Source organism: Macrotis lagotis, chromosome 2 (assembly GCF_037893015.1).
Source record: "Macrotis lagotis isolate mMagLag1 chromosome 2, bilby.v1.9.chrom.fasta, whole genome shotgun sequence".
NCBI classification, from domain to species: Eukaryota; Metazoa; Chordata; class Mammalia; order Peramelemorphia; family Peramelidae; genus Macrotis; species Macrotis lagotis.
This window is the reverse complement of record NC_133659.1, coordinates 185,181,342-185,196,829: the sequence shown is the minus strand read 5'-3', so window position 1 is coordinate 185,196,829 and position 15,488 is coordinate 185,181,342. Positions and strand designations below refer to the sequence as shown.

Here is a 15,488-nt window from a genome sequence, read left to right as displayed (position 1 = left end):
AGACAGAGAGTGAGGCAGGGACAGAAAGAGGGATATAAGTAAAGAGAGAGACAGATAAAATAACAGTCCAGCAGAGTTGACTGGAACAGAGAGAGAGAGATAGGGACCTGCCTTGAGCAGAGGTCCAAATCAGGTTTTATGGTCATGTCCCTTATCCAGAGGACTAAAGGGGAATTTCCTTCCCTCCCCTTACCAGACCAGAATTAGATAGAGAGTTGAAGAGCCAGGATTTTACATTAAACAATGAAACAATGGGAGTTAATTTACATATCAAGAGTGGAGAACCTCCATCCATTTGATAAGATTTAACAGTATTTAAGATTACAGATTTTGTTTCTGCTACATTCACAATTCTCTACATTTTTTTCCCCCTGCATCACTTTGACTATTTGTCAATTGGAAAATTATTTGTAACCTTATGAATTTGATTCAATTCTCCATATCTTTTAGAAATGAGACCTTAATCAGAACCCCAAGATGTGAAAAGTGTTTCCCAGCTTTCTGTTTTCTTTCTAATCTTGGTAGAATTGGTTTGGATAGTGCAAACCCTTTTTAATTTAATATAGCCAAAATCATCCATTTTGAAATTTATAATGTACTCTATTTCTTGTTTGGTCATAAAATTCTCCCTTTTCTATAGAGCTGACAGAGTATTTCCTGATCTGCTAATTAGTCTAAATTATCACCTTTTATGTCTAAATCCTGTACCATTTTTGACTTTATCTTGGTATAGGGTGAGATGTAGGTCAATACCTAGTTTTTCCCATACTATCTTCCAGTTTTCTCAATAATTTTTGTTGAAATGTGAGTTCTTCCAGAAGCTAATGTCTTTGTCAAACAATTGTCTTTGTTTTTTGCTTTTTTTGATTTTTTAGGTTTTTTTGCAAGGCAATGGGGTTAAGTGGCTTGCCCAAGGCCACACAGCTAGGTAATTAAGTGTCTGAGGGCAGATTTGAACTCAGGTACTCCTGACTCCAGGGCCCGTGCTCTATCAACTGCGCCACCTAGCGGTCTCTATTATTATAATTTTTAACTAGAACAGAGCTAGTTCAGTATTTGGAGGTTCTGAAAGAAAGCGTGGGAGAGAAGAGGTATTAGACTGACTACCAAACTGAAAGTCTACTGAACCATTGTGTATAGCTATATGCCTGTGAAACCTGGACAGTGTACCAGCACCATGTCAGGAAACTGAATTGCTTCCATTTAAATTGTTTTAGGAAGACTCTGAAGATCATCTAGCAGGAGAAAATACCAGACCCTGAGGTCCTTTCTGGAGCTAAACTGCCTAATATTCCAACAATTCTACAGAGTGCAACTACAGTGGGATGGACATGTTGTTAGAATGTCAGAGGTACTCTTGCCAAAAAAACTATTTTATGGAGAATTCACACAGGGCAAGTGATCACAAAGGGGCAAGACACCCTGATGGTCTCATTAATGAACTTTAGAATTGATTGTACAGCATGAGAGACACTGGCACAAGACTGCCCAGCATGGCATGCCCTCATAGGTGAGGGTGCTATACTCCTTGAGGAAGGCAGATCTGAAGCAGCTCAAAGGAAACTGTAAGTTTAGCGTACCCACCACAGGTGTTCACATCTTGTATTATCTGATCAGTAACAGCTGGACACAAAGTAATTTGTCTCAAACATATTGATGCCATTTTGATCTTCTTCAATACAAAGGACAAAAAACCCAATGCACTACTACTAGGCAGTTTTGATGACAGCCCCTTATAGTATAGTTTTAGATCTGGTAGAGATAGCTCATTTTCCTTTACATTTTTTTTTATCAGTTCCCTTGCTAATCTTGCCCTTTTAGTTGCTTCAGATGAATTTTGTTACTATTTTTTTCTAGCTCAGTAAAATAGTTACTTGATAATTTGATTGCTATGGCACTAAATAAGTAATTTAATTTGGGTAGTATTGCAATTTTTATTATATTAGCTCTAATTGTGAGCAATTGATTTATCCAATTTGTCCAATTGTTTAGATCTGCCTTTGTGTGAAGTGTTTTGTAATTGTGTTTATACAGTTTCTGGGTATGTCTTGTGAGGTAGATTCCCAAGTATTTTATGTTGCAACATAATGCAATTTCTCTATCTCTTACCCTTGAGCTTTCTTGTTCATCTATAGAAATGCTAATGATTTATGAGGATTTATTTTATATCCTGCTTCTTTGATGAATTTGTTAATTGTTTCAAGTAGTTTTTTTACATGATTTTCTAGGGTTCTCTAAGTATACCATCTTATCATCTGAAGAGTGAAAGTTTTGCTTCCTCACTGCTAGTTCTAATTCCTTCAATTTCTTTTTCTTCTTCTATTGTTAAAGCTAACATTCTAATACTATATTGAATAGTAATGGTGATAATGGGCATCCTTATTCTACCCTGATCTTATTGAAAAATGCTCCTAGTTTATCCCTATTACATGTAGTATTGGTTGATGGTTTTTTAGATAGCTGCTACTTATTATTTTAAGGAAAACTCCATTTATTCCTATACTTTCAAGTGTTTTTAATAGAAATGGATGGTGTATTTTGTCAAAGGCTATTCCAGCATCTATTGAGATAATCTTATGATTTTTGTTGTTTTTTTATTGATATGTTCAATTATGTTGTTTTCCTAATATTGAACCATCTCTGCCTCTTTGGTGTGAATCCTACTTAATCATGGTAAATTATTCTAGTAATTACTTGCTATAATCTCTTTGCTAAAATTTTATTTAAAATTTTTACATCAATGTTCATTAGGGAGACTGGTCTATCATTTTCTGTCTGTTTTGACTCTTTTTGGTTTAGATATCAGCACCATATTGGTGTCCTAAAAGGAATTCGACAGAACTCTTTTTTTTTTAAATAGTAGAATTGGAATTAATTGTTCCTTAAATATAAGTAGAATTCAACTTGTAAATCCATCTGGACTTGGAGACTTTTTCTTAGGGAGTTTATTGATGGTTTCTTCAATTCCTTTGTCTGAAATGGAGTTATCTAAGTGTTTTATTTCTTTTTCTATTAATCTGGGTGGTTTGTATTTTTGGAAATATTCATCCATTTCACTCAGGTTACCGAATTTATTGGCAAAAAATTGAGCAAAATAGCTATGAATTATCTCTTTAATTTCTTCTTCATAGGGGGTGAGTTCACTTTTTAAATTTATTTTATTTTATTTTAGTTTAGTTTTAGTTTTTTTTGCAAGGCAAATGGGGTTAAGTGGCTTGCCCAAGGCCACACAGTTAGGTAATTATTAAGTGTCTGAGGTTGGATTTGAACTTAGGTACTCCTGACTCCAGGGTCAGTTATTTAATTTTCAATTACTTTTTTGGTTTTTCTTCCCATGACTTTTTATTACAGACACTTTTTATTGCATCATAATCTGAAAAGTATGCATTTACTATTTTTGCCTTTAAATAATAAATATTTAAATGAATAAATTAAATAACAATTTTAATGAAGTATATCATTTTTTTTTGTTAAGAAACCAATGTTTATTTTCCATCAGCATTTTCCCAACACTATTAGAGCATCTGGGTAAAACTTAGGACCACTCTGTTGTAGTTCCTACCCATTCAGTAGCCTGAGCAGTAGGAGCTACAGACCAGTCCTCAGTAGCCAGCTGAACACTCCAATCTTCAGTAGGGAACTGCTGAATGGGCACAGATGGCACCTGGACTCCCTTAGACCAATCAGCCACCTCTGGCCGAGCAGCAGTGAATTCTGGGGCAGGTGTAGTCCATTCACCCTGAAATTTCTCCTTTGTCACAGCCTCTGGATCTCTGTAGAAGTAAAGATCAGGCATGACCTCCCATGGGTGCCCACGGAAGATGGTACCACGCATCCGCAGGACTTCTCCGGCCAGCATCCACCACATCAGACCCACTGAGTGAGATCCCTTGTTGTTACATGGCATGGCAATGTCCACATAGCGAAGTGGGGAGTCTGTGTTGCACAGTGCAATGTTTGGAAGGTCAACATATGATGCTTCAGTCAAAGGCTGATGATCTACACAAGGATCAGTGACCACTAAGAGGCGAGGCTCCCTGAAAGCTGCCTGGATCTGGTTAGTGAAGGTGCCCAGGGTGAAGCGTCCAGCATAGGTGAGACGCCAATGGCAGCAGCAAATTTCAGAACAGTTCTCTGGCCGGTGTTCCTGGATGAAAGGACACTAACATCAGCTGGATTTTCAATGGCAACAATGGTACAAGCTGCCAGCAGAAGCTTTTCCCAAGTTCTCTTCAAATTAATGATATAGACGCTGTCACTCTTCCTTTTGTAGATATACTGTTCCATCTGGAAGTTCAAATTGGTGCCATCCTGCAGCAAGGAATTTGAGGACATCCTCCTCCTTTATCTGCAAGACATCCAGGGCTCTGAACATTGTGAAAATTTCCCTTGAAAGTTATAAGGGGGGGGGCAGCTAGGTGGCACAATGCATAAAGAACCTACCCTGGAGTCAGGAATACCTGGGTTCAAATCTGGTCTCAGACACTTAATAATTACCTAGCTGTGTGGCCACTTAACCCCATTTGCCTTGCAAAAAAAAAATCTAAATAAAAAAAAGAAAGTTATAATGGGAACCGTGAACAAGGCTGTATGGACCCCTCTTCTGGGCAGTGCAGAAAGGGTGAAGTATATCATTATTAAATACTTATACTTCCTTGTCTCTGGTGCCTTTGAGATTTATTTTTGCTTTTGCTTTGTTTGAGATCAGGATTGCTACCCCTGATTACTTTACTTCTGTTGAAGTACAATATATTTTGCTCTAGCCTTTTACCTTTACCCTCTGTATATAGTTTCTTGTAAACACCATATTGTAGGATTCTGGTTTTTAATCCATTTTGCTATCCACTTCTGTTTATGGGAGAGTTTATCCCATTCACATTTATAGTTAAGATTACTAATTCTATATTACCCTCCACGCTATCTTTCCCTGGTTATACTTTTCTTTCTTATCCTCTTATTCCTCCTCACTGTTTTGTTCCCTTTCCCCTTTAAGTTTTCTATTGAATTTTAACTTTATTTTCACTTATTTTTTTGTCTTCCCTTTTAACAGTCCCTTTTTCCCTTTTCTTTTCCTTTCTCCACTATTTTACTGTAGTGTGGGATAGATTTTTAAACCCAATTGGGAATGTATATTTTTCCTCTCTGTGGGTCAAATCTATTGAGTAAGATTTATTCAGTGTTCACACCCTCTCTTCTTTCCTTCTACTATAATAGGTGCCTTTCTCCTGATGTTCTTTATCCGCTAATGCCTAGCCTTCTTCTAGTATAGTCCTTCTTTTTATGTGTTTATTGTTTTAACCCTGTCTAGTACTTACATCCTCTTTGTCAAATTATACTCCTTTTATCTGACCTGGTAGAAATACTATTTTTCAAAGGTTGGTTGATTGCTCAAATTAAATTGTTTATTTGATGGATTGATAAACAGCATTTCCTCAGTCACTAAGTAACCCTTCTTCCTTTTGTTTCATTAGAAATGAGTCATGAATCATATCAAATTATAATTATAATTATTTTATACCTTACCCCTTTTTCAAGTACCCTCTATGGACACAATCCTCACGAGCCAAAGCATCATGTAAAGCCAGATCATATCATGAACCATTCAAACTCCTCCCCCTCAAGCATACTCTCTCCAGTTGTAGCCAAAGCAACAAGCTAAGCAAAATGTTTTCATGTCCAGTCCCTCTAAGTATATTCTCTCCCTCCATTTCTATAGTATTCCAAACATAGCTTTATAGCTCTCCCCAGCCAAACTATTCAGTATATTCTCTTCCACTGTCCCTTTAGCAAGCCAATCATTGCATTTAAACCCTCATTAATTAAAGTATGCATTAAGATAAGATTACTTCCTAATCTTTTTATGTCCAGCCTTCTAAATACCTTCTCACCCTCTGCCTCTCTGTTTTGTACTCCAAACCTCTAAGTGTCTAGTAAAATAAAGTAACTTCTGATGTAATTAAGAATAGAGCCTCTAAGTACTGTTAAGTACTGGGACACCCTGAAGGTCTCTCTTTGGAGTCTGGAGTACCTGGGTTCAAATCCAGTGTCAGACACTAAATACTAAATAATTGGGCAAGCCACTTAACCCCATTTGCCTTGCAAAAACCTAAAAAAAAAAAAAAAAAGAACTTTACCATTGATTGTTAGGTATGGGAGACACTGACACAGTACTGCCCACATAGGATGCCCTCCTCAGAGAAAGTACTGAGTTCTATAATCAAGGCAAAATTAAAGTGTCTCAAAGGAAATGTAAGATCCATAAGTTTAGAGTAAACACCCTATACTTCTCCAGAGTGGACTCAAGAGAGCATGCAATGAATTACGGGATCTGATGCTGAGCAAATGGAGCAAAACCAAGAGAACAATGCACATATTAACAGCAATGTTGTGAGATGATCAACCCTGATGGATGCAGCTGCTCTTAGCAGCTCAGAGAGCTAGTACAACCCTATTAGACTGGTTAAGGACAATGCTATCCCCATCCAGAGGAGGAAAAACAAAACAAAGCAAAATAAAAAACTTTCAAAATCTGATGAACACTGCATTCACTTTTTAGAATCTTTTTAAAAAATTTTTTTATTTAAGGCAATGGGGTTAAGTGACTTGCTCAAGGTTGAACAGCTAGGCAATTAGTAAGTGTCTGAGGCTGAATTTGAACTCAGGTCTTCTTGACTTCTGGGCCCATGCTCTATCTACTGCACCACCTAGCTGCCCCTTACATTCACTTTTTAAAAAATATCTCTTAAGTATTTATTTCCCTTAATCCTAATTCCTCTTACCAAAAATGACTAATCTGTAAACATGTTTAACACAAATGTGTATATACAACATTAACCTGATGATTCACTGCTGAGGAAAGGGGGATGGGAAGGGAGGGTGGAAGGAAATTTTGTAACTTAAAAATATACATATGCTTATAGATGAATGTTGAAAAACCTTCATAATATTTACTTGGAAAAATAAAATATCAATTTAAAAATTAGAGTAAACACCTCAGCTTTTCACTTGGTCTATTTGTGCATGACCTGTGGTAGAGCACTCTGAGCTCATACTAGGCTGATTAGCCACAGTCAGACACACTGTAATTTGTTTCAAAAATATTGATGGGGGTGGCTAGGTGGTGCAGCAGGTAGAGCACCTGGCCCTGGAGTCAGGAGTACCTGAGTTCAAATCCAGCCTCAGACACTTATCAATTACCTAGCTGTGTGGCCTTGGGGAAGCTACTTAACCCCATTGCCTTGCAAAAAACCTAAAAAAAAATATTGATGTCATTTTGGTCTTCTTTGATAAAAGGACAAGAACCAATACAATTCATATCTTCTAAGAACACTCTTCAACTATATTCATTCCTTTAACTATTGTAAGAGAAATATAAATCTCAAGAACTGCAAGTGTTCTCTTGTAGGGTTGGGTTGTATACAATTTAATATTTTTGATTAATTTGCTTTTTTCCACCTTTCCATTTACCTTTTTATTCATCTCTTGAATCTTGTATCTGAAGATAGAATTTTCTGTTCGGATCTGTCTTTTTATAAGGAAATTTTGGAAGTCTTCTGTTTCATTGAATAGCTACCCTTTCCCCTGACAGAATATGCAGAATTTTGCAGGGTAGTAAATTCTTGGTTGTAATCCAAGGTCCTTTGCCCACCAAAATATTGTATTCTAGGTCTTCTAATCATTTAATTGAAGCTGACAAATCCTGGGTAATTCTGATTTTGCTCCCTTTTTATTTAATTTGCTTCTTTTTGGCTGCTTGTAGTATTTTTTTTTTTTTTTTTTGGATTTTTGCAAGGCAAATGGGGTTAAGCGGCTTGCCCAAGGCCACACAGCTAGGTAATCAGTGTCTGAAGTCGGATTTGAACCCAGGTACTCCTGACTCCAAGGCCGGTGCTTTGTCCACTACGCCACCTAGCTGCCCCTCTAGAGCTCATTCTTAATAATTACAGGTGACCCAACATTTTGTGGTCAGATTATATGAAGTTAGAGATACCCAGCTGGATTCTGACAAAAGGGAGAGGGAGAAAGGAATTAAGTTTTCATTTAGTTTTATAGAAGTTTAAATAGTTACAAGTATAGAGCATCCATTATTTCCAGTAGCTGTTAATGGAGGTGTGATGGCATCATAAGAGAATTCTAGGTTAGTGACTTTCTGCACAGAATTTGAGTCTGTACATGCAAGAGATAGGTCAAAATGGCACATCTCACTGAGACCAAGGGGGATTGCTTTGATGTGAAACCCAATCTCCCATCCTAGGCTGCTTTCAGATGACTTAGGTCATGTTAGTTTTGTCTGACCATCCTCCTGTTCTATTTAGGCAGCAGAAAGCTCTGTCAGCAAACCAAAGCAATCGAATATTCACCCAGTTCTGAAAAAAATTCAAAATATTAATAATTGATTTCTTTATTTCTCTGAAGCTCTTTTAACCATTAAGAAGGATTCATTCAGATGGTGAAGAATTTGGAGGAAAAAAAGGCTAAAGAGAAGATAAAAGGAGCTTACTGCCCCCTTTTCATTATTATTTCTTTCCCTTTCCTGTGGTCCCAGTTATGAGTCTCTCATGAAAGGCTCAAATCATTACACACCAGCTTCTTTATGAGGTTTCCCAAGGCACCATGTTGTGTCAAAAACAGCAGTCAAGCAGCAAATTAGGGGCCATCTTCCTGAAGTCTCACTGCATTAATAATAATAGCAAAAAGGTGAGAGTGACACTCTTTTGACCCACATGGCTCTGATCTTCTGATTTAGAACTAAAGTGCTTGCCATGAAAATCACAGCTTTTTGACAATAAAAAAAGAGGGAAAGCCGTTTCAGTTGCCACAACACTGCTTTTATTTTAGTAACAGGAAACCCCCCCCCCATACTCTCTTGACAACACCCTTAAATACCTTATCCAGAAGGCATCATACATTTAAATTTCCTTTCCAATTTGCTACTAGGAAGATTATAGCACTTTATTTCCCCCCCTTCCTAACCAAATGTTAGAAACTGGGATTAGCTCCCAGGAAGCATAATATATATAATATAAGCCATGGTGGTTGAGGTTTCATTTATCAGGCATAAAATCAGAATCCCTGCTCTTAGAGAATTATGGAGAGAAATTATTTCCCATCCATTAAGTCGACTTTGTAGGTACCCACATATGGATGGGATTCAACATAGTTTGAGATATTCAACTCAATCTCTTTATTGTGGAAGCACCTGAGTTGCTTGTTAAGAATCAATGAGTGACAGGAAGTGACAGGAATGAATATCATGGAAGACCTCACAGAGAAAACTAAGGGAAAAAATCATCCAAGATTAATTATATGCCTTCCTTTAATTTTCTGTGAAGGACAAGAACAATATAAGTATCATTTAATCATGCAAGAGAACCTAGTGTTCCTTACTAAAGATAATGAGAAAGGTAGAGTTGCATGGGCATCTGTTTGACATCTATGTCTAATTATTTGTTTTTTTCCTTACATTTTTTAATGCCTCAGAGCTAAAACCCACACCAAATTTAAATTATCCCCCAGTCATTTCTAAATACTCCATTCTTTGCAGCAAATAACACCTCAGTATTTTAAAGATTCGTTATTTTTCACCTGTGTCCTTAATTCCTCTATTGACACAGATCATTTTACCCTCTTATGGTTTTTAATCTTCCTTTTCCCAATCCCTCTGCATCTGGTGGACAATTCTCTGCTGATGAGCTTTTAGCTAAGTTAGTCTTCAGATAATATAGAAGTTGCTGGGCTCATCTTGGAAGCCTTTTCCAATTTTATAGGATCTTCCACAGGACACAGCAACAGTGGGCTAGAGAAAGTTTTGATTTTTTACACAGAATTCCTTTTTCTTTCAGGAATTTTAAACAAGAGGAAAAAGCATGGAAAAGAAGACTAGGCTTAGGATCAGGATGACCTTGAGTCAAGTTAGCCATGTGACCCTCGGTCACTGAACTAGATAACTTTTTAAAATTGTAAATAGCTACTCTGTGTCTGTGGAAGAAATCTCCATGCCAGGAGTTCCCTTTGGATGAAATCATAGAAAATAACTTCTTGCTCCTTCCTGTTAGGGGTGTAATCCCACCTGGAGTCCTGGGGGTGGAGCGGGCCCTTAGTGTGAGCCACCTGGGTACAGACTGTGCCATGTAGTATCGGGAGGAGGGGTATCGAGGCTGCCCCTCAACAGGATTGGCTCCAGTGGGCTCGTCCACGCAGTAGGAGGACTTAGGGAGTGATATAAGATATAAGTGATATAAGTGATATGGACATAGGAGATTCCCGATGTAGCAAGCAGCGGGGCCATGTTCGCTGCAAATGTGACCAATGGAGACCTGCTTGTTAGACTGCAACTGGGTGCTCTGTCCAGTTTATTGCCCTCTGTCCCCAAGGAGGGTCCCTGATGTAGACCGGGAAGAGGTATGTATCCAGGCCAGGGCTCGGGATAGGTCCCCGAGCACCTTCCAAATAAAAATTTTAACTAAGTCTCATACAGGTTTAAAAATAGCTTTAACTAGATTGCATGAAACCTAGTAAATGGTACAAGAACTCAACTGAGATTTTATGATGTGTCTATGATATACAATGATTGCCTGGCTTGCATTATGGCTGAATGTTATCCCATAAACCCAGGATCATTATCACACCACAAAGAGACCGTAATGGAAGACCAAAAACACAGTTAAGGAGTATATATTAGACTTTGATAGTTACTAGGCATTCTCAAAGAGATCCTTTTGAAGACAAAGAATGGCACCACAGTGAATGACATTAAGCCCTCCCCTATATTTGTCTGCTACTTTTTCCCCAAAAGGTACTATAAGAAATGTTAAAGAGGTTAGCTAGATGGCATAGTAGATAGAGCATCTGCCTAGAAGTCAGGACAACCTGAGTTCAAATTTGACCTCAGACACTTAATAATTGCCTGTGTCCATTGCCTTAAATTAAAAAAAAAACCCAACAAAATAAAAAGAAATGTTCCATGAGATATATCTTTTTTTTTCCCTTTGAGATATATCTTTTTAATGGAAAAGCGTCATAGGGAGAGAAAGTTAAAGAGCTAAGTATATGATCTTTGGAATCCTAAACCTGAGTTTAAGGCTTCTCCCTTGATACATACATACATACATATATACATACAATGCACACACACATATCCATTTTGATGTGTATGTCTATAAATATGTGTATATATTTTAACAACTCTCTTTAGTATATCTCGAAATGTATATCTAATAGACATGTCTGAGTAGATACTTATCTATCTATCTATCTATATGGAGAGAGAGAATGATTCCTTAGAAGTCCTACTCTGATGCCTCATTGTGATGACCTCTGAGACTATTCTGGCAGCCTCTAAACTAACCTGGAAGCACTTGAAGGAAAGGTCCAGTGATGGGTTGTAAATCTATTGTCTCTCTGAAGACCGGCCTACAGAGGTTCATGACTAGTTTGGATGGAAGAGTGCATTTTAACCACAGCAGCTCTAGACAACCATCTACTGAACTTCAGTGGAATTGCAGTTTGAGTTGATGGAAGAAACACCCATGGAAATAAAATTCAAAGATACTTTAAATATTGAATATTAGTGCTACAAATATTTACAAAGCACTTTCCTTACAGGTACCCTTTAAAATAGATAATACAAGTATTATTTCTTAATAAACAGATGAGGAAACAAGCTAAAGAAAGCTTAAATGATTTGTCTAATGTCATACAGTACTTCCTATTCTAACAAAAATATGCATAATTGAATAATACTAACATTTATAAAATATTTCCCTCATAGTCCTATCTATATGGCATTGTAGTATATAATCATTATCTACATTATATAAATGAAGAAACTGAAGTTGAGAGAAGTGAATTGCCCAGGGTCATTCAGGTAAAAATTTCTAGAGCTGTTATTCAATATTTAGTCTTCTGACTCCATAGAAAGTACTTTTCCCACTGTATAATTCAGAAAATTGAGGTCTACAGAGATGATATTATTTATTCTAGGTCTCATTAGTGGCAAAGCCAGGGCTTAGAACCAGACCACTCCTCTTGATTATTTGTTCCCGTCTTCCTTTGTGTGTGTGTGTATGTGTGTGTGTGTGTGTGTGGTTTTAGCAAGGCAATGGGGTTAAGTGACTTGCCCAAGGTCACATCTTCCTAACTCCAGGGCCAGTGCTCTATTCACTGAATCATCTAATGCCCCTAGTCTGACTGCTTTTTAATCTCCTTTGCTGGATCCTCTATATCTGGTCCCTTAAATGTGGGGGTCCTCCCAGTATCTGTCCTAAGTCTGCTTCTCTTTTCATCTTCCTTCTTGGTGATATTTTTCAATCTCCTATATTTAGTGATAATCCTTATTAAGATAAATTTCAAGTCTAATTCTTGGATGTCCTATGGGTTTGTCAATCAACAAATATTTTTTAAATGTTTCAAGTATTGGGGAAACAGCCTTTGCTCTAAAAAAAGCATACATTTCATCAGGAAGAAAACATGTACATAAGCATATAACACATACCAGCACCTAGATGGCTTAGACCTGAGTCCAAATCTGCCCTCAAGGGGCAGTGAGGTGGCCCAGTGGATAGAGCACCAGACCTGGAGTTAGGAGGACACTTATTAGCTATATAATTCCAAGCAAGTCACTTAACTTCTGTTTTCCTTAATCCACTGGAGAAGGAAATGGCAAATCCCTCCACTATCTTTGCCAAGAAAACTCCATGACCAAGAGATCTTCAAGGTTCATAGGACCATGAAGAGTTGGATATGTGGGGCAGCTAGGTGGTTCGGTGGATAGAGCACAGAAACTGGAGTCAGGAGTACCTGAGTTCATGTCCAGTTCCAGACATTTAATAATTACCTAGCTGTGTGATCTTGGGCAAGTCACTTAACCCTCTGTCTTGCAGGAACAAAAGTTGGACATGACTGAAAAACACAAAATATGCATGTTAATTCTGTTGTGGGGGGGCACTAACAAATGGGGGTGGGGTGGGAAAACAGATTCTAAAAGGCAGGAGAGGAGGAAGAAGTGAATTCCAGGTCTAGAGGGCAGGTGGAAGTGCCAGGGCTAACCAGAGGGAAGTCCAGTTTGACTATGCCACAAAATGTGCAAAAGGGAGCAACATATGATGAGGCTAGAAAGGTAGTTTTTCAATTGGTTGCTAAAGGCTAAATTTAGCTGCCAAGCAGGTCTTTGCATTTGATCCTAGGGGTAATAGGGACCCACATGTCAGTCCTGTGCTTTAGGAAGATCACTTTGGTAACTGGATGGAGGATGAATTGGAGAGGGGAGAGACTAAAGGCAAGGATCCCATTTAAGAAGGATATAGAGGGTCTGGACCTGTAATTTCACAGGTCTCCCAGATGGGTAAACATTTATTACCAATCTATACTTCAACCCTCCTCTGAAATTTAAAGATCTAAAAGGTGCCCAAGGGGCTAAGAGGACTTACCCAGGGCCACATAACCTGTGTGTATCAAAAGAGGGATTTGAACCCAGCTTTCCTTTACTCTAAGGCCTGCTTTCTATCCATTACACATGTTGCCTTTCATAACAGTCAGGAGGCTTTTGTAATACATCATATATGAGGTGATAAGGGCCTGAACTAGGGTGGTGGTGGTTTCCATGAGTAGAGAAAAGGGGATGCATGTGAGCATGTCAAGATGATAGAATAAACAAGACTGGGGCAAATGATTATGTGTAGGTTGAAGGGGACTGAAGTGTCCAGGATGAGTCTGGGGTGATTGAAATCTAGAAGATTGGAATGGAAGAGAAATTTATTCAGTGTTTACTATATGCAAAGCACAGTGACAAACACTATACATACAATAAAAAAAGACAGACCTGGATCTTCCGAAGGTCACGTTCTAATTGAGAAAGTAATTCATAAAGCTTTGTGTTGGGGCAGCTAGGTGGTGCAGTGGGTAAGAGCACTGGCCCTGGAGTTCAAATATGGTCTCAGTCACTTAATACATACCTAGTTGTGTGACCTTGGGCAAGTCACTACTCCCTCCCTCCCAAAAAAATAAAGGGGGAGGGAAGGAAGGGAGGGAGAAAAATGCAAAACTCAAACTGCAAATAAAAGATTGATAAAAATTACAGTTTCATGTAGTTGGAAAAACAAACAAAAGAAAAAGAAAGAAAATAGAGGCACAGAGAGGCAATGTTTTAGTGCTGGAAAGGACCTTGCAATCAATCAATCTACCATTTTAACGATAAGGAGCTGGTACCCAGAAAGGTTAAGTGATTAGCCCGGAGGACAGATTTAGTGCCAGAGGAGACTTGTTCAGGATCAAGGATTTAGCACTGGAAAGGACTTAGGAGTTCATCACCCCCCCCCCCCCCCCCCCATTGTACAGATGAGGAAACTGAGCCCATGAGAGTTGCGTGACCTATCCAGAGTCACCCTGTAAAGAGCCGAGTCCAGGTCCAGCGCGCGGTCCATTACGTCACTTTTGGTGACGCAGGACTGAAGCTTGGAGAGGTTTTCTACATCCGGGAATCATCTGCATGGCCGTGACCGCCAAACCCGTATTAGTTGACGAGGTCACGGAGAGAATGTGGCGGGGAGAGAAAGACACCGGCGACCCCTAGAGTTCGGGGGTCGCTTCGTCGTTTCCGCCCCCCATTTCGGGAATTCCGCTTCCCTCCGCTCCTCTTTTCCTCCCCAGGCCTTTTCTTCTCGCTCTCCGCTTCGGGCCGAGCCTGAGCCCGGGCGCAGGGTCCACCCGCTGGGGAGGGGGAAGGCGGGAGACAGCCCAGCTGGGGGAATCGCGCCTCCATGGAGTCCAGACTCCGAAACCTGCCGCCGTCTCGTCGCCCGCCGCTGGGGCGCTGCAACCTTCACCGGGTTGCTGACCCTTCACGCACTTCCTGTCGGTTCTCTATGGTTCTTCCGCTGCGTGCTCATTGGATGCCGCCTCGGGGAAGATAAACAAGTAGGCGGGGCCTCCGGCTGACCCGGAAGTAGAGGCGGCGAAGCCGGGCTGAGGCCAAGAGTGGGCTGCGGTCCACCATGGCCGAGCTGGGACCTGCCGAGGAGCTCGCCAAGCTCGAGTACCTGTCCTTGGTGTCTAAAGTGTGCACCGAGCTGGATAACCACCTGGGGATCAACGACAAGGACCTCGGTGAGAAGCCCGGGCGGAACGGAGCGGGGGCAGGCCCGACCGCAGCCTCCCGGCCCTGTGCCCGGCCGACCACCAGCTCGGGCAAGGCACTTTCCCAGACAGGAAGCCGAGTGCAGCCGGGGGAAACGTTGGAGTCAGAAAGCCCAGGTTCAGACAGGGGCTACGTCGTCTCATTTCTCTGGGCTTCAGTTTCCCGCTCTGTAATGTGGGAGCTGGGCAGGATGAAGCCCCTTCCAGCTCTGACTCTGACTTAGGAGTGTCATAAATTATGACTTTCCGAGTGTCATAGCTGAGTCTTGTAAATCTATGCGTTTAGGAGAACATAAATCCATGAGCCCCATGTCTTAGAACGGACTTTATCTGCTGAGTTTAGAGTCAGGAAAATC

General features: G+C 39.7%; 1 protein-coding gene and 1 pseudogene across 1 annotated transcript in view; one reads left to right on the top strand and one right to left on the bottom strand.

Annotated features, from left to right (window-relative positions):
• Positions 1 to 3,535: 3,535 nt before the first annotated feature.
• Positions 3,536 to 14,992, bottom strand: LOC141512041 (small ribosomal subunit protein uS2-like; annotated as a pseudogene).
• Positions 14,929 to 15,488, top strand: part of DHX8 (DEAH-box helicase 8) — a 35,464-nt gene continuing 34,904 nt past the window's right edge. Inside the window, exon 1 of the mRNA XM_074223784.1 lies at positions 14,929 to 15,102. Within this exon, the coding sequence (XP_074079885.1) occupies positions 14,991 to 15,102 (112 nt within the window). The 5' untranslated portion in view covers positions 14,929 to 14,990. The remainder of the gene's footprint in view (positions 15,103 to 15,488) is intronic.